The sequence below is a fragment of the Cynocephalus volans genome, chromosome 11, assembly GCF_027409185.1.
Source record: "Cynocephalus volans isolate mCynVol1 chromosome 11, mCynVol1.pri, whole genome shotgun sequence".
Lineage (NCBI taxonomy): Eukaryota > Metazoa > Chordata > Mammalia > Dermoptera > Cynocephalidae > Cynocephalus > Cynocephalus volans.
The window spans coordinates 22,683,399-22,710,380 of record NC_084470.1 but is presented as its reverse complement, the minus strand read 5'-3'; the positions used below and the strand labels follow the sequence as shown (position 1 = coordinate 22,710,380).

General features: G+C 33.3%; 1 protein-coding gene across 1 annotated transcript in view; it reads right to left on the bottom strand.

Annotated features, from left to right (window-relative positions):
• The window catches only part of STAG1 (STAG1 cohesin complex component), a 365,558-nt gene that overhangs the window by 77,479 nt on the left and 261,097 nt on the right, over nt 1–26,982 (bottom strand). The window contains exons 11-16 of the mRNA XM_063115300.1: nt 23,536–23,634; nt 22,961–23,040; nt 17,803–17,910; nt 14,091–14,205; nt 6,764–6,881; nt 665–768 (exon numbers count right to left, since the gene is read on the bottom strand). Of these exons, the coding sequence (XP_062971370.1) occupies nt 665–768; nt 6,764–6,881; nt 14,091–14,205; nt 17,803–17,910; nt 22,961–23,040; nt 23,536–23,634 (624 nt within the window). The remainder of the gene's footprint in view (nt 1–664; nt 769–6,763; nt 6,882–14,090; nt 14,206–17,802; nt 17,911–22,960; nt 23,041–23,535; nt 23,635–26,982) is intronic.

Here is a 26,982-nt window from a genome sequence, read left to right as displayed (position 1 = left end):
TCCAGTTTTACAGGTTTTTTTTGATGAAAGTATTTGCCTACCTCTTCATATCAACAGAGCCAGTAGTCTCTCCCTCTGTGATTATCTTAACTACCTCTAATACAAATAATACCTACATTATTAGTCCCATATTAAAGATAAGGAAACTAAGACACACACACAAAAATATTCATCTATCCAAAGATTATACAGCTGCTAAACAGAAGAGCTTGCAAACTAGGCAGTTTGCCTCCAGAGCCTTTATACACTTTTAATATATATGAATATGAAAATTCTTTTAAAAAAAGAGAAAAGAAAATTCTTAAAAAAAAAAAATTACTATGGGGGGTGGCCAGCCAGTAAGGGGAACCAAACCCTTGACGTTGGTGTTACAAGGCCATGATCTAACCAACTGAGCTAACTGGCCAGCCCTTGAAATTTCTTAAAGTTCTTTATAAATACTGTAACAGAAGCAGATACAGGTACTATGTAAGCATGAAGAAAATAATCAATTTTTGGAATCTGAGTATAGCAGACAGGTTATGAAGATAAAGCACCAAAGCCTGTATTATTTATAAAAATATCATATTTTTAAGGATTACAAATATCAGTAAAATTTCCGAATATTTAAGACAGTTGATTACTCTAAAAGCTTTTTTGTAGATTTCTCACTAATGTAACTTACTCTTTTGCCGGTTCCCCTTCCCACCGGAGGATGTGCCTCAGCAGCTTGACGAATTGTACACACCATTAGCTCTATAAGGGCACTCTCCTGCCGGTCAGACATTGCTAAGGTGAAACAAAATACACAAGTATGAGTAGATAGTTTTACAATGACCATGTACTAAAGATGAACACAATTAGAAAAAAACCACAAGCATATTCTATTACTAATTATTTTAAAGTCTGAAGTTAAGCTTTGTGCTTTGCTATCTTTTTTTTCTTTTTAAAAAAAAGTAGTATGTGCTTGCTGTCATAAGTCAAATTAAAAACAGGTATACAAAGTAAAGAAAAAGAGTAAATTCTAGTCTCTTCCAATACTTGGCTTCTTCTAATGTGACAGTTCTGAGTTAGGCAATCTTAAAATTTAACTGTACTTCTTTCTATATCATTTCAAAGCTCATATAATAGTGCTTTTTTTAAAACCAGAAAGATCATGACATTTTTCAATTAACACCATTTTTAGTATCTTTTAAGTCAATATGTACATAAATAATTTTCTTAATTATAAATGACTACATAATTTACATACCACAATTTAGTCAATTTTCTATATATGATCATTCAAATTATTTCCAGGTTTTTAATACTATGAACAATGCTGCAACAAACATCATTAATACACATATATTTATGTAAATGATACATTTATTTCTGTAGAATGAATTCTTAAGACAGAGAATAATGTGTCAAAGGGCAAAATCTATCTTAATACTGACAAATCATAAGATTATTTATAGCAATCTACATCTCCAACTGCAGTAATAAAAATGTTGATTCCTTATAGATCTGCCAGCACTAGATGATATAAGCCCCTTTCATTTTGCCAGTCCAATGGTTGAAAAATAGTTATTTTGCTTCCTCCTGTCTACTAATTAGTGGAGTATTTCTAAGACTTTTCTATGTTTATTCTTTGTCCATTTTTCTATTATTCACCTTTCTTATCCATTTATGAGAACTCTCACATACTAGGGGTAGTAACCTTTCTCCTGTTGAATGACGCAAATATTTTCTCCCAGTTAGTGACTCTTTGTGGTGTCTTTTGTCAGACAGAAATTAATAATCTCTACAAAGTCACACTTGTCTTTTTTTGTTTTATGGCTTGTGGGTTTCTCTAACTGCCTTCAAATATCTCTGTCCTGAAGATTACAGAAATATACTCTTCTTCGTTTTCTTCTAATTTCTTTCTCTCTCTCTTGCTCTTACTTTTGTAACTTTAACCTGTTTGGCATTTATTTTTGCCACTAGATAAACAATTATGCCTCCACCACTGTTAAATAAACTAAATTTCCCTGTTAAATTTAAATGTCATTTTGAAACCTGTCTTAGGCTCTCATATATACTAAGATCTATTTCAGTATTCTTTAGTTTCACTAATCTATTTGTGTATTCTTAGGACAATTACTTCAGATTACAGCAGATCTATAATTTGTTATAACTTAATATGTAACTTAATTCAACTAATCTGAGTATTTAAACAAAATTCCCTCATCTGGTCCTTTTTCTAAACATTTTTCTAATTTCAATAATGCTAACAGCAAATAATATATTAAGCATTTTCTATGTAAAAGGCACTGTTATAAGTGGTTTACATGTATTAACTTGTTCTATCCACAATTCCATGAGACAGAAACTAATATCCTTATTTTACAGATGAGGAAAATGAACCACAGAGAGATTAAGTAACTTTTCAAAGTGCTCAGCTAGTAACAGAATATATGGACACAGGTAATCTGATTCCACAGTCAGTGCTCCTAAACCTATTCTATACTGACTTTTTTTTAACCTAACCTTAAAACTGTACATAAAATTTATTATCATTTTGCTTAGTTCCTGTTCCCACCTCACCTCCCAGAACTCTCTTAAATCCATTGGAATTATGACTGGTATTGTGAAAAATTTATACATTGGAAAGAACTGACATTTTTATAATCCTACCAGCTAGGAACATAATATAGCTTTTCATTTTTGAGATCTTGTTTTATGTCATTTAACAAAACATTATGGTTTTCTTCATACAGATTGTGTACTTTCCTGTTGAATTTATTCCCATGAATTTTTAAAGACAGATTTTGAAGATAACTTAAATAGTGTAGTTCTATCTTTCTCCCGCCCTCCATATAGTTACTTATGTTGAAGACCAATAGATATAGGGATTATAGAGACAGAACTAGGTATACATTAAAAAGAAAAAATGCAATTAACCTAAGAAAGTAGGGGCGAAAGCAATGAAAAGGCAGACATAATGACATCTTGACCTTCATCCTGTACCAAAATTATCTTGTACAGGAATACATATGCACATTTTAATCTGACCATTTTTTGTTTAAACATTTTAATTGTCTTAGGGAAAACACGTGAAACAATTCCAGCTTTTCTATACATACCCCCATAAGAATATGAAAAAGCTTTCTACTAAGTAAAAACTAAATTTCTCTTTTTATGATTCTACAATTGCAAAATGTTTCACATTTGGCTGGGGATAAAGGAACTACCAAACTTCCCACGAACTAAATGCATTTTCTTTTATTTAGGAAGAAAATCTAGTCCTGTGGAAAATGCTGAGAGAGAGAACAACTTATCTCAAGAATAGAAACATTCTCCCACTATATAATAAAATTCATAGTAGTGCTGAAGCACTCATACAACCCAACCTTACATCATGTCCAATGTCGTTAATTTTGTTAATTTACTATATCATTTGAAACCATTCATTTAGAAACTTTCTCTGAAGGGGAGATAAAGTAAACTCAAAAGGAGCTGAAATTTAATTGAAATCCCTTTTGGAATATGACAGCAAAACCATATGATTAAACTGAAAGCAAAGCAAGCCTTAAGCCACAAACAAGAACCACACTGAATGAAACAAATGGGTAGCTGTTCACACTATGAATTATCAGATAACGACACAACTTTCTAACTCATGAGAACCCTCTTCACACATCATCTCCGTTTCCACACTATTGATTTTATTCTTAACACCTTAAACTCTAGCTTCTCTCTTTACTAACACTGAAAATAAATGTTTTAAAGTTATCAATGCCCTAAAATCATCACTAATTGATCTTTGTGTTGTCCTTTTTCTCCTCTGTAATATGTATAATTAACCATACCTCTCGAACACCTCTTTACTGGGATTGTAAAGGGTATAATTATCTATTATCCCTTTTGTAGCTAGCTAGAGGTCTTGATCTCTCTTGCTCTTCCTGCTTTTGTTCCCTATCCACAATCTTCAACTCAGCCATGAGTGCTTTCCTTCTTTACAAGCTATCTTCCTATTTTATATTTTTACTATCATTTCCCATAGAAACCACTGCAACGATTATACACCTGGTCTTCTGCCTATTTCAAACCATATTTATAGGCATTTTTCTTAAAATATGAAGTGGATCACAGTACCCCCCCATTCAAAAATCCTTCAATGGCACCCTATTTCGATTAGAATAAACTAAATAAATTTATTTATAAACTCAAATGTTCCACATCATCTACCTCTCCTTCCATCTTATCTTATACCACTGACTCACTATACTCTAACTATTGCAGCTCCTAGAACATAATATCATTCATGCTTCAGAAGCTCTGCAATTGATATTTCCTGTATCTAGATAGCTATTTTTGGCACTTCCCATAGCCAGTTCCTTATCTGTTAGCTTCTTGGCTCACAAGTGGCCTCCTCAGAAAGGTCTTCTGTTAGGATTCAGTCTAAAAGATGGACACCTCCTTATTATTTTCCATAACAGACACTTACTAACTCTTGAGATTATTTTGATTACTTACTTGATCTTGGTTTGCCTTCCCCATGAGAATGTAAACTCCATATGGGCAGTAAGCTGAGCTAGTTTAATCCAGTACCCTCAGCACTTAGCATAATATTTGGCACATATAAATTATATATATATATGTGTGTGTATATATATACATATATATATATGTATATATATAAATATGCGTAAGTATTTTGATGGCTGACCAGTACAGGGATTTGAACCCTTGATCTTGATGTTATCAGCACCATGCATATATATATATGTGTGTATATATATACATATATATATATGTATATATATAAATATGCGTAAGTATTTTGATGGCTGACCAGTACAGGGATTTGAACCCTTGATCTTGATGTTATCAGCACCATGCTCTAACCAAGTGAGCTAACTGGCCAGCCAAGTATTTTAAAAATTATAAGTGAACTAAAAAATTATAAATGAATTAATAATTCCTGCTTTGATGAATTCCATTATCCACACTTACTTCTTAAGGCTACTATGATTTAAATTGATGTTGGTAGTCTTTCACGATGTGTCTGCTTTCCCAAATTTTAGTCCTACATCTCCAACTGCTAACTAGACTTTGCTTTGCTTTTGGTGGCTGGCCAGTACGGGGATCTGAACCCTTGATCCTGATGTTATAACACTGTGCTCTAACCTTAACTAGACTTTTCTCGGCTGAAATTCTTTCACACTCCACCTACCTAAAAATTAACTTAATTTCTAGTCTTAAAAAATACATAAATTACTGATAGCATTTTGTTATCATAAAATACAGAAAAACACTAGCATAGAAAATTGATTTGGATGCCATTCTCCACCACAGCTTATAAGTGGCACACACCATGCATATAGACCAATATGTATGAAAAAAGTTGAATCATTATACAGTACATATGGTTATGTACTTGTTATGCCTAATTTCTCAGGCCTTGCCTACCCAGGTTCAATCATACCCTAAAACTGAATCACTTTGTAAAATGTTCCCATCAAATAAGTCACTTTTCTAACTAAAACGAGACTAACCAAACACAAGCCAAACCAAACCAACCTCTTGACTAGAAGGCAAAGAAACCCAATGTCAACTAAATTTAAACCATAATGAAACACCTAATAGTACATAGCTATTTTAACAAGGTAAATCCTTCTAGACCACCTTGATAATGGAAAGATTTAGTAATTATTATCTATTGACTTACACATCTTATTTGTATAAGGATAAAAAAATCAATCATACCAAAGCATACCACCTTGGCTCTTCTTCTCTTAATTTATACTACCTGCCTCCCCTCTCCTTGGAAATAACCTTATAGAGCCTGAGGTAATATAAAGAAAAATGGCTTGAAACCAGAAATGAGAAGCTCTAATCCACTCTGGTATTTGTTAATTTTATGGCCACGAGCAAGGTAAGAAAAACAGATGGAATGTACCACTAAATAGTATGCCAGGCCCTTAAAGTGTTGATTGGTCAGTAGTGATTAGAAAAGGAACTGATTTTCATCAGGGAAAATAGTAAGATTAGTTAGAATGTATGAAGTCAGTGAATTTAACAGGAATATATATAAGTAAAATACAAAGGAGAAAATGCAGAACTATATGTTCATATTCCTGTGATTACACAAGTGAAGGGAACCCAGAACACAGCTCTCATAAGCCTAGCCATATATAGGAAAAAGCATTTCTAGTTCTAAGGAGCTAATATTCATATATGCTTTTAGAATACAACCTCTTTATTAAGTATACATATCCATTTCACTGTGCATGTTATTATACAGTGTATAAAAATATGCATACTTCAAAAATTATTATATGGCTATTATTTCTCCCTATTTCTTGAACAGCTAGGAAAATCACCTTATTTCTGATTTCCTGATTTTAATTTTAAAGGAAATATAACAAAATAGGGGATGACTGTGGTTTAACTAAATCCTTATGTGTCAAAGGTTTTTCTGAGTCCACATATAAATCTAGAAAAAAATTCTGGATGCATTGTTTTTGGACATTAAATACATCAGTATTTTGTGCCTCAAATCAGCATAACAAAAACTTTTTTGAACATTACACAACACATGGGTTTTTAAAAAGTTGTGCATACAGCACTGTAGCAGTGTTAATGTGGAAAGGTGTTACAAACTATTGAGACATTCCTATTTGTTAAAGGAAACAAACTGTTCCGTTGGCAAAAAGCATGCTTGCTCATACCATTTTTAAGAAGTAATCTATATTGGATGATATGATTATTAATGAAAACACAACAATATGTAAACTGACTTGACAAAATACTATACCTTCCTCTCCTTGAACAGGTTCTTCTAAAAGCAACTCTGTCATACATTCCCAGTCTTTCAACAGTTCTTGAGAGCTCTCCCACAAACTGTCCACCAAGTAGGCTGCATGTTCATGTAACTAAAAATAAAAAATCAAGTGTGAGTAAAGAACATTTAATAAACTACTAACAATATTTTAGGTTAATAAACCATTTTTAAAAATAATTAAGTGGCTTGGTCTCAGTGATTCTAAGAACCATTTAGAGAACAACATACACATTCATATTCTACTGTCAATAATGTGGATACAATATACAGAATAACATAAAAACATTTTAACATTTACAGTGGTCAGATTAAGAATCTCCTAGTCCAATGACATCATTTATGGATGAGGAAGGTGAATGTACAGTTAGCAGAATTCCTGAAATTATAAATTAGATCTAAGGTACTTTTTAGTATTCTTGATTGTTTCTCTTAAACTATCTTTTTCTTTTTAAAAGGAAATTAATCATTTTCCCTCAGAATTCCATTTGAAACTTTGGTATCAGCCTTACTAACATCTCTGTCATCTTGGTCAAGATAAAAAATGCAAGTTACTCCATCTCTCCTCTTTTCTATTCTCATTTCCATTTGAATCACTGCATTCTTCCCCCCACTTCCATTTTCTGTTAGTCATTACTCTCTTGACAATTCCCACAGTAAACAAACATACTTAAGTTTCTCATCAAACACTTCACACCAAACACTACCACTTGCCAGTCATTAAACCTCAGAGAATGTTATTCCAGTGAAGCTCTTCAGGGAAAGTTAGTTGAGAAGGTAGTGGCCTTGCCCCAGTTTCCGCTACTTACAATTAACTTCTCCACCCTTGTATAAAAGATTTTCCACCTTTGAGGCTCATGGCATCCAGCTAAACCATCCTCCAGATCAGTGTTTATTAAACAACAGATATCAACCCAGACCATCTCAAAAAATGAAGCAGAGTAGAAAAGAGTGCACAGCATATAAAAAGGGTAAATACTATTTCATACAATTGTAATTTGTTATGTGTGCTTGTACCTGTTGAGAGAAAATGTTTTCCCCATCACAAGTAGTGGCCCCAAAAGTATGAAAGTCACCTTTCTAGACCTACTCGTTATCTACTGTTATCTTGGCATATTTGGCACTTAAGTTGGTTTTCTTCCTCAATCCTATCATTATTCTTGACATCAATGTGAATTTTGATGACCTATTTAATGCTTTGCCTTGTTTGACCTTAATTCTATACTTCATTTCTACTATATTTCAAATCTTTCACCCTGGCTCCAGAAATGCCTCAGGAAAACCACACACACACTCTCAGACATTTAGCTGTACTTATCCCACTCAAATCACGTTTGTTTGTGATTTGGGGGGCAAGAGGCATTGAAAACTAAGAACCATGGCAGTTATTTCAAAGGGTAATAACACTTATAGAAACCTTTAATGACTTAAAACTTGCTTGACTCCCTTCCCTACACTTTTCTGAACACAGGTTAGGCCACCTACAGATGCAGTCCCATTCCTGGACAATAATTCTATGATGCTCTTGAATGAAAAACAACAGATGATGCTCTATTTTAAATTTGCTTGGTTGGTCCAGTTCCAAGGTTGTGTCACCTCAAGAAATGATTCTCTGCCTTAATTCATCATACCTTAGTAACCTAGTCAATAAGCCAGTTCCTCTGGTTAGAGTCCCATTCTATCATTATTAGCTTATTCCAGGACCGAAGTCCTCTCCTGAATCTCAGGCCATTATGTGAGACCCCTACAACAAGCTGCAAGACCACCTAGACGCAAGTTCTAGCATAGATGTAGCTCAGTACAGATCTCTAGACTCTGATTAATCCTACAGACATTGTTCCCTGGTGGAACAGGAACAGCTTACTAGGCTCTCTTAGTAGTCTCTCTCTCTCTCTCTCACACACACACACACACACACACACACACACACACACACACACACACACACTAGGCTCTCTTAGTAGTCTCTCTCTCTTTCTCTCTCTCTCTCTCACACACACACACACACACACACACACACAGTCTCCCAATGAATTCTGCCAAAGCCAGAGTAGATAATACTGATTAGCATCTTTGCTTGGAAAGAACATGGGCAAAGGTTTGTAGCAAGATATCTTCAAACTTCCCAAATTCTCATATCCTCAGAAACAATTCTTACACTATTAGTAACATCATTCCAACAGTGACAGGCACAAGTGGTGTCAAAGATGCAACAGATTGATGTCAAAAATGAAAAACGGCAGTACAAAAAAGAAAAACAAATTATTTCAAAACTGTTGTTAAAATTAAACCTATGCTAAAATGAACAGATACTGTTTAATGGGCACAGTTTGAGAAGATTTTGAAAAAGTTCTGAAGATGAATGTCAGTGATGACTGCATAGCAATGTGAATACACTAACGCCACTGAACTGTATACTTAAAAAGGTAAATTTTGTTATGTACATTTAACCACAATAAAAAAATAAACATGATAAATAAACATTCTCTTATGCTTGACTATATGTACATGTATTTCTGCAGAATAGGTATATAAACATGCATAATTATGGTATGTATTTAGTGGATTATACCTTCTATAAACATAAATATCCCTTTTTTGTCCCTCTTAATGCTTTTGGTCTTCAATACTGGCTTATCATTTATGATATTGTCCCCCCTGCTATCTTTCTGTAAGCATATGTTATTTACATCCAGCCTTCGTCCAGCCCTTTATTTGTAAACTTCCTGTGCTATTTCAAGGTGTGTTTGTAAACACCACATAGCTATTTTTCATTTCTTTATTTCAACCCCAATGTCTTTTAATGAAGCATGTCAATCTATACATTTACTAGGATTACTGGTGTTAAAAATATTCCTGTCATTTTATTCTGTGCTCTACTTATGATACTTCCTTAATTGTTTCATCTGTCCTTCCTTCAGAGTTTTATTTTCTCTCTCTCTCTCTTTTTTTTTTGCAGCTGGTCAGTACAGGGCTCCGAATTTTACTTTCTAATTTATATGAGTATTTTTCTACTACCAAGATCTTCAGCACATTTATTTATTTCTCTTATTTAACTTGAACATTATATTCCTACATTTTAAGAATAATTTTTAGATAGCTGCCTTAAACTTCATGGCTATATTTTTCAGGCTTAGCTCTAGGTTTGATTTGCTCATCAATGTTTCTTATATTCCTTGTTTTCTTATTTTTCATTTTGCTAGAAAATATCCTCAAGTAAAACTTTGCATATAGAGTTCATGGGTAGTAAACTTTCTGACTGCATGTCCTTTTATTAGTTCCTCCCCTCCATTCTTTCTGTTCTCTTTACAGAGCTCCTACCAGATAATACAGTAAAACTCCCTTGTCTTTTAATTGCTCTCTCATGCTTTTCATTTCTTCCTTCTCTTGCACTGCTTTCTGGAAAAAATCCCTTGGTTCAAACTATAGCCAATCTTTGATTGTGTCCATTCAGGCCATTTATTGATTTTTTCCCCCTTAAACTTTTTCCATTTTAAAGCTTTAATGATTCTTAGTTGTCAGTTCAAACATGTCAGTCTAGACTCAAGATTATTATTAGCCAGAATCCCTTCCATGAGTCTAATTACAAGAGCCTAGCAGAAAGGTCCAGTGGTTGTGCAGAAAAGTGGTTAAGAGGGGATCTATAATCAGGCAGTCTTTCCCTCTATGTACAAGGACACAATTTGTCATTTGAATGCAAAAATTTCCTGTGCCTCCTGGTGGTTATAAATTATCTGAGGCATTCACTACTTCTCATACCCCTGTTGATAATCAGAACAACATGGTCAGAAACTGGCTTGACAAAATGTTTATGATAGTTTTTCTGCCTTAGTGCATCTTTGATAACCACAGAACTTGCTGGTCTGAAATTTCTAGTAGAATACCAGGTAAACCCATGTTTGAGGAAAAAAAGAGAAAAAAAAAAATCTAACATAGTCAGTAGGGGTAAAAGGTACAATTGCCTTTCAGACTACTTTATACCAAGGACTTTCTATGGGTAATGAAAGACAAATCTATGAGAAGAAAGGCCTTGAGGTATTTTTCAATGACCATAAAGAAACCCTAGGATTAAAAAGGAACTGGAACCCTAAAAATGAAAAAAGAATAAATTTTCTAAAAACAGTTTTTGGTGTCATAAAAAACAGTATAAAAATCAGGTACCTGTAAGCATTCTTTGTAGTCTTCAGAAATCAGATGAACAAAAACGGTAACTCTTTAATGGATACAGAGTCATTGTATAGCAAAATGAACAATTAAAACTATTAAAATTTATAAAATATAACATATATAAATTAAAATTTTATATAAGCTTGTATACAAGACAAACTCATCTCATTTTCCTGATTAAAGACTTTAATTACAATTTTCTAGGTATATTCTGATTCATCTTTAATTGGCTTCAAGGTTACTCCTAATATTTGACCTGAAGTTTGCCTGCTAACCTGTCAGATAGCTAAACACACTAAAGAAATTCGCTGTGTAATGAAACCTTATAGTGATCTCTTTTATCACAAATCATTTCCAATGCAAATAATCATCTCAAGTTATTAAGCCTAAAATTTCTAAACACTCCTATATTGTGTCTTTACCTCTGCTGAAATAGAGCCAGGCATTTGAGAATCTTGAAAAACATAAAAAATAAACAAACAAACAAAAAAACCAAGCAAAAAATCTTAAGTAATCATTCATACCCTAGGAATGAACACTCTTGGGAGGTTTCTTGTATACATCAATACAATGGTTGTCAATTTTCGGTCTAAAGTGACTATCACAATTAGCCTCACCATTCCATATGCCTATAAGGAAGGTGACCATATTTCCAGATTGTCCAGAACTGTTCTGGGTTACTCTTGTTATTTTGGAATAATTACTAATAGCATCTTTGTCTCTCTGAAAATCATCACTGTTTGTACAATAAATTCTATGGTCACACTACCTATAGGGAAATCTGGACCATCACATTCAAGTACTACTCAGCCTACTATTTGGCATGCATCTAAAATACAAGGTACTTTGTCACCTGAAATCAATGACTGCCATAAAGACTGTGATAGCTTAAAAATGTCATTTTTTGGTACCAAAAGAAAAAATATTAGTAACTAGTTTAGACAGATCTCTTAATCTCCATTATTTCACCTGCACAGTAAAACTCTTTCAGTTCAACATTTTATGAATCTATTATTAAAATGTTACTATTTCACATCCCTGTAAAACAAAGAAGAATGATAATCAGTTCACTTAATCTCAGTTAAGTGATCTGTAACTCATCTATAAGACAGACTCATCCTACTTTATATTTCTCTAAAGTCTCTTTCAGTTCAACATTTCATATGTCTATTACTAAAATTTTACTAATTAATATGTGTTACAGTAAAACAAAGAGGAATTCAAGGTAGGACACAATTGGAATCCCCTCAGACGATAAGAATATGGCCTCAGTAAGCATTCACCTCTTGATGTACACTAGTATGCTAGTACAATAAGAGAGATTTTCACAAGGAATGTTTCTTATGAAACACAAGAGACCAATCATAAAGGCCAATATAATTGTCATGAATCAACTAGAAACCCTTAAATATGATTTGCAGTTGCTTTTGTAGCTGACAAGAATGCCACACAAGAAAATATATTTTAATGTTATTGTAACACTTCAGCAAACAGCAACAAACACAGAAATATAGTAATATCATGAAAATAGAGTAGTAATATTACAAATTGCTGCTTTAAATAAAAGATGACACTGGCTAAAACTAAGTACCTTATATCTTTTAACAAGACAAAAATAAAAGTCCTTCAGTTTTCAGTTACAAAGCATTTTCCTTTAATTAATACTCAAATTCAATTAGCCAAGATCATCATATTCCTTAAATTTTTCAGCAGTTTATAAGATTTGCATGTCTCATCTCTCAATTTTTGAAACTCATTGCTATTATAGTCAACTTTTTTATACAGGACTTGATTGTTGCATAACAATTTTTATCCCATTCCTCTAAAACTTAAGGGACTAAGGGTATAATTTGAAATGATCTGTCATAAGTGTGAGGTTTATTGGATATTTAGTGTTTTATCTTAAAAATTTACATTTTGCATTTTATTCTAAAACATATCCACGCACTTGCTTTGTTAAGAAAATAATGTTTTAAATCCTTACCATGCAAAGTATGGTCCTTGGACCAGTGTCACTTAAGAGCTTGTTAGAAATGCAGAATCTCAGGCCCCACTCTAGAGCTACTGAATCAGAACCAGCATTTTCATGAGATCCCCAGGTGATCTGTATGCACTTTTAAATCACTACTCTTAAACATATTCTTTACTCAAATGCAACTCATCAGCTGATTTTGTTTCTGACTTTACTTTTTCTCTATTCATTCCCAACTCCTTCATGTTTCTTTCTGTCCTGCTTTGACCTAACCCTTCTCATTCCACTGATACATTTCTTACTTCTCAGATTTTCATATAGGCTGCCTGTTTGTCTCTCCTCCTCCTGCAGCACTCTCAACTTGAACATTTACAGAATCTTTTAAGTTTCTCTACTTCTGCAACATTCCAACACAAACCAAAACACTTTTTCCCAAATAAAATTGAGAGTCCTAGATTTCTAGATTTTCTTTACTACTTTTGCAACTATATTCTCAATAATTTCTAAACCAAGTAGTTTATTCATTCAGGGGCTCTTTAGGTTTAGTTTATCATTCCTCCACTGTCACGCCAGTAGTAGGAAATACAGATTAAAATATCAAAGAGTATTTTAGTGGACAAACCAAATTTCACCTGTGAAAACAGATCTTGATAGATAATGTAAGTGTTAATTACAAAATTATTTAAGCGATAACTGACTATAGCACATAAAAATACTGCCATGGGGCTGTGCAACTATCAATTGAAATATCTGAATATTTTTCTTTCTCCTTATTAAATATTTTCAAACAAGATATAACAGCTTGACAAACTTTCACAAACTGTTTAAGTATAATTTAAAAGCCGTAGACACATATTAAAAGAAAAGGCAAAGACAAAAAAAGTATGCAGTATTGCGATACTGCAAAAGTTTAACAATTGCTAGTCTATATTCAGTATAGATACACACTTACATATGAGTATATTTGGAACTTCTTCCCACAAAAGGTAGAGTACTGATTCCACAATCAAGCAATTCATGAAGGCTACTTTATAAGAAACAAGATTGTTTTCATTTGATTGGGAAAAAAATCAATTAATAACAACGAATTAAATGACAATTTTATTTAATATGCAAAATAACTTGAAAAATACAGATTATGTTAAATTTTTTTTTTTTTTTTACCTCACTTTCAAGAAAGAAAAGAACCAGCATCCTAATGAGATTCCCATTTGGACTGTTCCTTCCCCTCCTCTTTGCTAATGCTTCTTCTGCTTGTGGATCATGTCTGCTAAATAGCCTGGAAATAAGTAACAAAATAAGAGCATTACAAATTTACATGGATATGAATTTCAGTCTTTTCCTTCACTATGCAAATTATTTCAGTGTTTATAAATAAAGAAAAGAAACAATATCAGAGATCAGGTTACTTACCAATTTCAATACAAATATGTAACTGATGCCTTTATAGATCAAAAAAAGTTTGGATCTGAACAATTTCGTATAGTTCAACCACATATAAATGTAAAAGAAAACATTTTACTGATGAATAATCAATACTCCAATATTTATAAAAAATATAAACACCACTATTATCCTGTATGATTGATGCTGAAGTATGTAATTTTAAACTAAGTTCTATTTTCTTAAATATTGATTTCAGTCATGCAATTATAGCATTTAACCAAATATTCCAGCAATAATTGTAAAAACTAATACCTTTATAATCATGATTACTTCTTACATTCTTTTCTGCTTATAGTCTATTATCTACAAATAGTACTCGCTAACCCAATAGTTTTCAGTAAAATGACATTAACATTAAACTTATTTTAAGTAATCTAAAATTTTTAATTTGCTAATTAGATTTATTCTAGTAAAATTTAAAGACCACTAAAGGTGCCTTATTTCCAGGCACTGCTCTAGGTAAAAGGTTATATAAGTGAAAAAAGACAAAATTCCTGTTCTCATGGAACTCTCACTCTACTGGATAAACAGCAGATAAATACATACTATCTCACATATTATAAAGAAAAATGAGAAAATAGAGATAGGTATATAGCATGTGTTAGTTTATATACAGAAGTCAGAGTAGTTCTTTCAAATGAGAGGCTAAATAACTGAATAAAACAAAAATAATTCCATGTGATATAAAAATAAACCAATCTCGAGCAGAAAATGACTACAGAGAAGTTGAGTTTTTCTGGGGGGTGGGTGAGAGGAGGAAGAAGGCATATGGGTGGACTACGGAACTTATCTTGAAGTTATATCTGCATAGCTGTCACACTGGTTTTAGAGAAGGTTTTGTTTCTTGGGTGGCTTTTGGAAGGGTGGCAAATGGAAAATATCAAGGTTCTTGATAACTGAAATGTACCAATTTGGATAAATGCATTTACTATATATAAATACAAGTTACTGAGGAATTAGCTTACATTTTTAATAAGAAAATGTGGAATTTTGTTTTTGTGGGGTTTTTCTTGTTTTTTTCTCAGTGGCTGGCCAGTATGGGAATCTGAACCCTTGACCCTCATGTTACAACACTAATCAACTGAGCAAACTGGCCAGATCCCAGAATATGGAATTTCATATGACATATTACAATATTCATTTCAGATACCTTATACTATTTTTTTGATGATTGGTTAAGATTGTGTAAAGTTTATAGTGACTACAAGACATTGTGTATGTACATGTGTGCACATACACGTATCCTTTTTTTTGTTTTCTAAAAGACCAGCCAACTACAGTAGTGAGAAAGAAGGAAAGGGTAGAACAAGGAGCTGGATCTGTAACTGACTGTGAACAATCTGCTGAGATAACTAACCACCTTCAGAACAGCCAGCATGTATATTTTAAACTTACTCTACTACTAACTTGTTAAGATTTTAAAAGATCACAATATTAAATGGTGAAAGAATGCTAAAAGAGATGATTAAAAATCAAAAGTTATCAAACTGTGAATTTCATGAGCACAGGGGCCTAAAACCAGCTTATGAACTGAAGCTTTCATTTGCACAGGAATTGGCTTTATTTTCACAAAGAAGTAAGAAATAATGGAGGCTTATCCTTCAGGATGTAAAATATTCCAGTTAAAAAAATTTTAGGAAGTATTTCAAACTTGGAAAAATATAATACAGATAAAATAAATATATCCAACAGCTCTTTCTAACTCAAGTATGCCAGTTTATAACCTTTATTACATAGAGAACCAAACTCTTTATTTCATCTTTGAAACTACAGAAGCAATAACTTCTAAAACCGCATAGTTTTTGAAAAGTTAAGTAGAGAATGGGGACTAACTAGAATATAAGAATCCTGAAAAATGAAGGAAAGTTAAGACTATAATACAATCTTGATATTACGACAGACAACATCCCAAGATAAGTATGGAAAAAGCATTATTCTATTAGCCAAAGACGTCAGAGTCACTGGCAAATTCAATACATTATTTTAAAAATCATGCCTGAAAATTTTGACTTTCTTCCTCTTCACTTTTATTACCAATATGTACTAGTAACTGGCTTCCTACTTAAGAAAGATTTTTCACAGAAACTATTTTTCCCACTTTAAAAAGTACAACCAAGTAGAGAACAATTTATTGTTGCAGCACTGAGATGCAGACACTGGATGGAGGGCCAGGCCTTCTCTTATCAAAGTTAATCATCCATGTACAATAGTTGCTCAGTATATTTTATTTTTTATTTTTTTAAAATTTATTTTATTTTTTATTTTTATTTTTGTTTTTCGTTACCGGCACTCAGCCAGTGAGTGCACCGGTCATTCCTACATAGGATCCGAACCCGCGGTGGGAGCGTCGCCGCGCTCCCAGCGCCGCACTCTACCGAGTGCACCATGGGCTCGGCCCAACTCAGTATATAATTTAAATCTGTGCTTCACCATAATCACAAATTAGTTTAAGTAATGGACTTTTAGGTTCATCTGTCAATAATCAAAGCTACCAAGTAATATCCATGAACAAAAAACCAAAAAACAAAACAAAGCGAAAGATACACACAACACAACCAACAATATGTTTACAAAACCAGAGGTGGGAAGTGAGGGGAAGGGAGGAAGTGGTAAAGGGCCACAAAAAATGATTACATTGTATAACGCTGAACATATTAATTATCTTGATTTGAGCTTCACATATCACACAGGTATTGATATTCAACTCTGTACCCTATAGATATGTATAATCAACTATGTTTCAATTTTTAAAAAATTCACTGAAATGAAAAAAATAATCTACTAATAAATTATAGAACATTTATAGTAAACCATGATCAAAATGTAATTCATAGGAGTGTGTTTACTCATAAGCTCTCGTTAGCACTATTGCTTTGCCAAAAATAAATACAGATTTTTTAAAAAATTAAACTGCAACTGTATATATAACTTTCAGAATCACTATGGATTACTGATTAAAAGACGATTATTAAAATAATCATCATCTCATTGGAGAGAATGGGAAATAAGACAAGAAAAGTTGGGAGGCATTTTGAAAGTGCTACTGCTTCACATTTATATCACAAATGTTGAGAAGGTAAGATCAGAACTCAGAATTTTCAAAGAAAAAAAAACAAAACTGGTGAAATGAAATACCAATTACCTGGGGAGCTTTTATAAACTTCATGCACTTCCCCAATCTCCATTCACACCCCTGGCTGAGAGCCATCCTTTCAGATTTCAGGAAAAAGGAATTTGTTACAAGATGCGTCATTCTCAGGGATGTGATTCATGATGTGTACACAGGCTGTAAGGCTATTACAGCCCCTAGAGTTTGAAATGGACACTTTTAGCACTGTGTTCAGTCAGTATGACTGTCTTCCACTAACTCTAAGACAATAATAAAACAAAATACAAAAGTGGAACCTATTTTCAAGGATAGTTAACTCACTTTTTGTGAAGGAACTCTCCAGCTGCCACAGCAACAGGGCGATGTGCTGAGTACACTAAGTGATAAACATTTTCACAGTCTTCATTGGAAAGGGCTTCTTCACTTCCACTGAAAAATGCAGAAAGTAACATAAGAACCAAAGCAAATACTTATTTTCAATTCTACCTTTATTTAAATTTTATAAAGTTCATATAAAAGCTCAAGGCATACTGATTTTAGTTTCACCTTTCACCCTACTTTGAAAGCAATATTTCCCTTTAACTATAAAAGACAATTATTACATAAAATTCAGAAAATACAGATAAAATAAGAAGAAAATAAAATGTACACAATTCTTCTACCCACATATATCCATAGATAATGACTATTAAATTCCTTGGGATATTTATTAGCCCAAATTAGCTCTGTTGATATGCTCTGGGAATATATTTGTCCTTGTTTCACAGAGTTAAATTATTACGCTATGTAACTCTTCTTTGTAGAATTATATCTTTTAAATTATATTTTACCATCATATTTACAATACAAATTATTTAGTCTTCTTACTATTTAAAATGGATTCAGTAGTTACAACCATTCCTTTACCAATACAACTTTCTTACCTTTCCATTCATGTATTCTTAAAATTTGAGCCATTTCTTAGTTGGCCGGAATGTATCTTTATTTTTCTTTCCAAAAATGGAATACCTATTTCCTGACTATTAATATGTTTCAAGATATCTGATATGATTACAACTACATGGGGAACAGAATTTTTGGACTGTATAGGTCCTTGACAAGATGTAGGGCTACAAGCTCATTCCCCGAATTCACACCTGGAAATGCCTCAGAAGCTAAAAGGTGGGTGAGGGATCTGTCAAATAAACAAAATTAGAGTGATCTTGTCAGCAAAAGAAGGTAGTTGCGTCACAGTATGAGTGAAAAAAATAACTGGATCTCAAGGATGGGAAATAGGTTCAAAGCATTTTTTAAAGTACTCTTATTTTTTTCCCGTCCACAATGCCTGTTCCAATACTGCTGTGAGGCAGAACAGTAACCAGGGTAGTGTGAGTAACGACAGTGCTGTGCTGGAGCCAATAAGCACTGGGAAATTAACAGTAGGTTGTAGGCAGATTGGGTAGCCTGTGATCTACTCTCCCTATATATCCATTCCATATCCTAAGGATTATGAGATTAGAAATAAGGGAGATGGGTTTTAAGACTGCCAAGGAAGAGTGACAGATTATAACGAGAGGCTCTCTGTTCTGAAGCATTAGTATCTCTAGCATGCCCAACTCATACCCCCAAAAGTATAAAGAGGGGGCTTGAGGCTTAGTCCCCTTCACCCAATTATGTACCATCAGCTCAACTGGCTAATACCCTCAAAAGAAATAAGCTCACAGAAAAAGATTTTTAACAAGACATCCCAGGAACCCAAGCTCATAAATGAAAGGCAAATAAACAATCTATACTAAAAGTAAGAGAATTAACAGATGGAAAGAAAAAGAATTTAAAGGAGGTTATAATAGGATGTTAAATGTGACTTGCTGTTTTGGCAGTTTTGCTAGAGATTCCACAAGCAAGAAAAATAAGGCTAGATCATTTTATGTACATGCTATAAGAGACAGGAAAGCTGGGTTGTGATTCTTGGATCATTAACCACCAAAACAACATATAAGAAATTAGGGGACTGAGCAATATAATCATCAGTAGAGGATTTCTTTAAAGAGAGAGATGTCAGAGTGCTGTGGTACTCTGAAGCCTTCTCCCCAAGCCTACCTGGAGCACCAAGTTTCAGAGAATGACTACGAAAACTGTGTAAATAACCCTTACAAAGACGAGGAAGTTTAGGAACTGGTACCTGCTATTGGGCTTCAAAAGTTCTAAAGGTAAAAGGCTGACTGGAGTAACCCATGGTAGCAGAGTAAGAAGAGATGGCTAACAAGGGAATGAGCTGTACTTACTCCATCCATAAACAGTCCCTGTTTCCTGTGGGCCAGGTAAGGAGTACTGAAAGTGAGCCAGCCTGAATAGTTTTAAAAGACTTTGCCCAGTAGGACTACCTATAGGGCAAGTGACTCCAACACAGAAAACCTGAAAGCCAAGGGCTGGGTCATAAAATAAATAGCCAGAGGAGGCACTGTGCACTCTGGGGAACTATAATCACATATTCCTAGAGCAGAGAGAGATCTATCTGACAAGCTAGAGACACAACTGTACCTTTTAAATAAGTTATATTCTACTCTTATCTCCCCCAATAAAAATGCAGAAAAGAAACAGACAGACTTTTGAAACCAGCCAAACTATCTTCTAAATTCATGGTGAAAGTAGAATTTTTCAGCCATACCAGGTCTCAGAAACTTTGAAAACACTCCTCAAAAAAATAATCTAGTAGGAAAAGATAAAATTGGAGGAGTCTATGAGATAATTACTCTTCCCTGAAAATAAGAGAAGAAGAAATATCAAAGGAAATGATAAATGAGCTGTATAAATGAGCAAGTATTGAAACTAAACAAACAAGGAAGCAATATATACATATATCTCCTTAACAATATACATCTCAAACTCTAGACAATACCAATGAAAAAAGTGGGTGAGTGGAATGTCAAGGTACATTTTTGTTCAGAAGAGATATTGATAAGCTGGTTTAGTTCACAAGGAAAATATAATGAAGGGGCCTAATACTTTAAAATACATTTTAAAAGGAAAAAACTTCATAAATTACAAGGAAGAATGGTATATAAGGATAAAATGAACACTATCAAAAAAGTGTAAAAATCATGAGCACCTAGATACCCATCTATATACTCTGAAGTATACCAAGCAACAATCTATAAAGAAAGATAAGTCAACAATTGTAGCTGAAGATTTTAACACATCTCTCTGAAAAACTGAACAAAAAATAAGGAAATGTATAAATAATTTCAATGACACAAATAAATTCAAAGTAATGAATATGAATATTTAACTGTATACACAACCTAAATGTGTACTGTTTTTAAGGATGCCAAGAAAATTCAGAAAACTGACCAAACTACTCAGAACATATTCTCAGATAATAGAATAAAATAGAAAGGATACCTTTAAAAAGTCCAACAGGGAGAACAGTAACATACTACTGAATAACCTACAATTAAACTAGAAACCATAAAGGTAATCAAAATATTTATCGTTAAATGTCTATGAAAATATTACATGTCCAAGTTTTTAGGACACAGGTAAAGTAATACTTAAAGGTATCTATAGATCACTTTAAACACAATTATTCAAAAACAAAAAACAAATGAGTCCTAAGAAGCTGGTTCTTTGGAAATAGTAAGATGGACAAACCTCTGATATAACTTATGAAGAAAAAGAGGATACAAATAAAATAGAGGATGAAAAAGAGAAATTAACAAAAGAAATAGTTTTAGAAAATAATAATATCTGAACTATAAAGTAAATTTGAAAACATAATAAAATTGATATATTAAAGTTTACAAAATGTCAAAATTGGCACAAAAAAGAAAACTTCATTGAGACAGATAAGCATGAAGAAAAGAAATGATAAAGACCTCTCCAACAAAAGAAATTGAAAACTGACACGGCTTTAACAAGAGAATTCTCTCGAAGTTTCAAGAAAGAATTAATCTCTGTCATAGACAATTTGTTTCAGAACAGAAAAGGGCAAGATACTATTGAAGGTATTTTACAAAGACAATATAACCTTAATTATGAACTGGAATAAGGATAAGAAAAAAAATTATGTCAAATTTACTCATAAACACAGACATGAAAAATCCTAATATGATTTACTTGAGAAATGCAAGGGTGGTTTACCATTAGACAAGTCTATCAGTTCAGGCTCATTAATGATGAAAGGAAAATTCCAGAAAACTCAAAACACAAAGGAACTTCTATCATATATATCAAAAACCTATCACAGAAATCACAGACAAGGAACTTTAAATGCTTCCTAAAAAAAAGAAAAAAACCTGCTATCGCTTACACCATTATAACGCTGAAAGTACTGCTTTGCAATTAAACAAGAGAATAAAACAAAAACTATAAGGTTAGGAAAAAGGCAAAGATGAAATTGTTTGCAGATAATATAATAATCTGCACAGTAAAACCAACAGAATCAACAAATCATCAGATTGCATAAGAGTTCTAATAGGTTGCACATATAAGACCAACATAAAAATTAAAGGTTTCTCTGCCTGAGCAATAATTAAGTAGAAAATAATACTAAATACTGATCATATAACAAAACCATAAAGTACTTAAAAATTAACTTAATAATGCACCTCTATGAAAAAATTCAAACTTTTTTCATAATGATATCTGAATAAAGAAATCCATCATTTTCATGCATAAATGATATAGTAAAGAACTCCATTTTCTATAAATTAATCATAAAATTAAATGCAATTCTAAATTTAAAATTCTATTCACAGATTTTGCAGCACTTAATATTTATTGTTCAAATGTATATAAAAGAAAAAATCCACAAGTAGGTAAGTGAATTTTAAAAAGAAAAAGAATCACCCAAAAAGAAAGGAGGCCATATTCATAACATATAGCATATATTATATTATAAATCCACAATAATAAAGTGCATAGTACTAGACCAGAAAGGTTAAAGAAAAAAAAGCTCAAACAACAGTTCATGATGGATGTGGCATCATAAAATAGGGAAAGGAGGATTTGTAATGACTTTGCTAGGATCTACATTCTCTCACAAAGATTCTTTCTAGTTTTTAGTCAAACCTGTATGGATAAAGCTATAACATAAGTATTTTTAAATCTCTACCATACTGCTTTATTTCCTTTCTCCTACTTCTCTAGTATTCCAGAAAAGCCTATTTGAAAAACCTATCCCTTTTAAGGGTTCTTCCTTTTGAAACCTTCTTTCTGAGTTTTTGTTTTGTTTTAAATAGAAGGGTATGTTACTTCATTTTTTCTCTAGACTGCTTAAAAGAACTTTTATGTGGCAGTAATAGACAATAGTAAAAATAAAAAATAAAACGAGAGAAAAACAGAAAACACTTTGTGTTGAACCTAATCTTAAAATGTAAAAATAGAACTTAAAGAGAGAACAATACATATAAGGGTTATAATATGAAGTATGTGAGTAATGCTGGGGAAAAGGCATTAAAATAGCAACAACTTAATTTAAATATTAAGATACTATACTTACTGAAGTATCAGAGTAACTAATCGAATAGCTTCCACAGCAACATCATATTCTTTATCAAGTGTCATCGATACAATGCGATCCTGAAAAAAATTGTAAAGTAAATCAACAATGAACAGAAAATAAGTTGGTACAGACCTAAAGTAATGTATTCTGGGGCATATATGCAACACTAATGATAGGTTAAATGAAAAACCATATAATCATAGTCTCACACAAAAGGGGTGTTAGTATAAATGTTCATAATTTAAAATCTTTCTCATTAACTAGTATTCCCTGACACTGTGACAAGTCAACCTAAATTTATAAAATAATTATGTTCATAAAAAGCTATATATAAAGAAAATCTTATTTTAATCAGGAGAGCCTTCTTTCAAAGGCAATAAATAAAAACTCATGCTGGTAATATCTTTTGTAAAGCAGAGATTCATTTATCTATTTCATACAGGTTTACTTAAAGAATATGTAGTAAAGAATAAAAACGAAATACTTCTTATGGTAATATCATTTGCTAAATTATCTATAGCTAGCATTTGTAAAGTGAAAAATAAAATAAGTTCACCATCCTTGATGCTTACCTTGAATCGGTTAGTGAAAAGCTCCAATTTGGGAAACAATTCTCTATTGGTATATAGACTCTGTAGAGCCTTCAAACACTTCAGCCTGACTTCCCCTTGCTTCAGAAATACAAAATAAAAACACAAAGATGCAGTCAATTTCATGCCACAAAGTTTAAATAAATTTTCAAGTCTATATGAAAACTAAAATAAATTTCAGTGTAACCATTCAACTTGCTTCACATTGTAATTCGACACAGGATAGAACTAAGCAATAATACAGTCTGTTGTAAAATGCACTGAAAATCCCTAAGTTACATGAGAGTAAGCTACACCTTTTCAAACATTTAACAACTCTGACTCAACACAGAGTATTTCCCACATTATCCTGTGGCACTTTGAACTTTTAACCTGTGATTATAATTAGAGAAGGGTACACTCATTTGTCCTCTATGTAATTACTGAACAATCCTGTGGAAAAACCTAATCTCATGATATATCAAAGAGTTATCACTTATTCATGCAACAGATATTTACTAGATGCCTTTTATATTCCAGGGACAGCAGCTAGGAAAACAGATAAACAGGAGAATGTTTAAAACGGAGGCAAAATGATACAGTGAAGAGACCTGGGGGTGCTATTTACTATTGGAATATCTTTAATAAAGTCATTAACTTGGAGTAGAAGATATTGGTGATCAACGTGCATTCAGGACCATCTAGAAATTTATCCAACTCTCTGAAAGGATGTAATGGAGATTGAAGTTTCCAAAAGCAATGTGCTGTAACAGTAGAAATCCAAATTCTGGAATCAGACGAACTACATTTTTTTACTCCCAATTCTATAATTTATTAGCGACATGTGAGATGGGAAGTATATTAATCACTCTGATACTCAGTTTTCTCATTTATAAAGCTGCTGTAAGGATTAAATGCAGAGGAATGCTGGTAAGACTTGTAACAACCAGCTCTGAGGAACAGGGCCCTGAACTACTGCATTTGCAATGTCTGTAATCCAACTCTCTCCCACCCCATGGTCAATATCGAGCTACCAAAGATACATCATTGAACTCATTTATAAACAGATATGCATAATCATTCTCTTGCAAGCTGATCCAAGCCACTTCTAGCACATCATTGAATGAGATGACGTTTGCTGCTAAACCACTAGCACATAGGAAGAACCTGAGGTACCTGTGGCAGATGCTGTTGATGCCCTGCCAAGATCCCCTTTACTGGGTTAATTCCAGCCTCTGCCTGCGTTGACTGCTAATAGTTCATAACTGTACTTTTCTCTGGAGAACCAACCATGGTTGACAAGAATTACTCGGTACAGAGATCTCTAGGACATTAAGCTCCACTCCCTCCCCAGGCTGAGGCCCACAACCAGTGCTGAAAGATAAAAGAGTAAAACAGCCAAACCTCCTTGCTTCTGGGCAGGACAACCTCTAAGGTGCAATGTACTCTCCAAAGCTCCTTATGAGATCAGACTGAGAATAGCATTTTGAAACCAGATTTTTCTCAGTCTGTTTCCTGCTTTATCATACTTTCCTCACATTCTTATAGACTACTACTGAGAGTATAAACCTCAATATATGACTAGCACAAAAATCCCCAATTCGGGCTTTGCTTCTAGGGAACGTGACCAAAGACAGCTGGTACCAAGAATGGACCTACGAAGCTTTACTGACCGGACTGTAAGGTTGGATTACTTGAAGGCTGGAATGCTATGAAGAAGGACCCAGTGGTAGTATGTGAAATATTGATAGTTCTGACATAGGATAACAAGAGTATTTTCTAGAATTTTCATCTGTGGGAGAAAAGGGATGCGAACTAGCTTGTACAACATTCCTACATTTGAGGGAGCAGGATGAATAGTAACTGTAAGGACTGTGTAACTAAGTGGCTCTTGCTAAGTGTCTTTATGATGCTAAAGAGAAAACGACAGTCTCAGGCTATTTAATCACCAGTTAAAAGCAAGTGTTGCTGCACTGGCAACATTTAAAGAGACCCTTATCTCCAGCAGATAGAAAATCAATTATACTGAAGACCAGGTCCAGAACTCAATTGTGAGAGGGGCGGAATTTGAGAGACTTTTTGTCCCAGACAAGTCTCCCATGTCAAAGTCAGGGCCATGATAGGAAAGAAGTTAAGTCTAAAGGATATGTGGGTGGATACAGCTAAGAACCTTGAACTCCTAGTTACCTCTGAATTTGAGGGCCTGAAAATATAGCTCATGCCCCCTTGGTTAAAGGATAGCATGTCTCCTCCCTGTCCTATCCTTTGCTGAGATGACATGGAAGCCTCAAATGAGACAGGTACCTTAAGGACAATGCTAGTAGCCCTCCTCATGATCTACACAGACCTCCCTTCCTGGCCACCAGATGATGATCAAATCGCGGCATGGACTGAATGGAAAAACTGGCTCCATATAGCAATGGAGATATGATTCCAAAATAGCAGAGATAAGGTACCATCACCTATGACATGCAAGCAGGGAATAACAATTGTAATGGGCAGCAGGGCTGAAGGGTAGCCCATAGGGATCTATGGCACATAGGACATGGTATCCCAGGAAGCAAGATAAGTGGAAAGCCACTAAAAGTATTATTTAATACATATAGTGAAAAGAGATCAATAATGGACAAGTAAAAGGCTAAGGACAGTTGCCCCAATGTAAAGTCACAACCCCAGATTTAAAATAGCATGACTGACTTCTCTCTAGCTATAGACTTGAAACAAATGTGAAGAAAGATGAAATTACATCACTGAAATTCACACAGCAAATTATAAGTAGAGCAAGGACACGAACTGAGTTTTATCCAGTGGCATCTCCCAATCAACCACCTCTTTTCCCAAGTCTTGGTTCTCCACCTATAATGTGTCCTGCCTATACCACAGGAACTTCTTAACAATTAAATAAGGTGGTATTCATGACAGTCTTTTAGAAAACTGTTTTAAAATAACAGAATGAAAACTCCAGTTGCCTTTTTGGTAACAGCTCTACTTTGGGGCTCTACTATACTCTGAGCCTATTTCTATTATAGTGCCTAAATGCTTTATTATAAAAACTGTGATTCAAATCTGAAAGCTGTTTAACACAGTGTCTAAAAGCATATTCACTGCTCAATAAATGTTACTGATCCAAGGTCCAATCTCTATACTGCCCAGCTGACATAAAATGAAAATAAATAAATATTATTTAATGAATAACTAAAAATGTAATAAAAATAGGGGGTAAAAGCAGAAAAAGGAAACAAAGATAAAAAATTTGTTGGGGAGCTGATTGTATATATTTGTCAGAGACACTTTGTTAACGTTTGTGTCAAATTACTTTTGAAAAAAATGTTGTGATATGAAAAAGTACTGTGTAACATACTGCTAACCATAATTTCATAATTAGTTATATTTTTAAGAGCCAATAATTCACGTTTCAAGGAGACAATGCTAATTATTAAAATGCATATG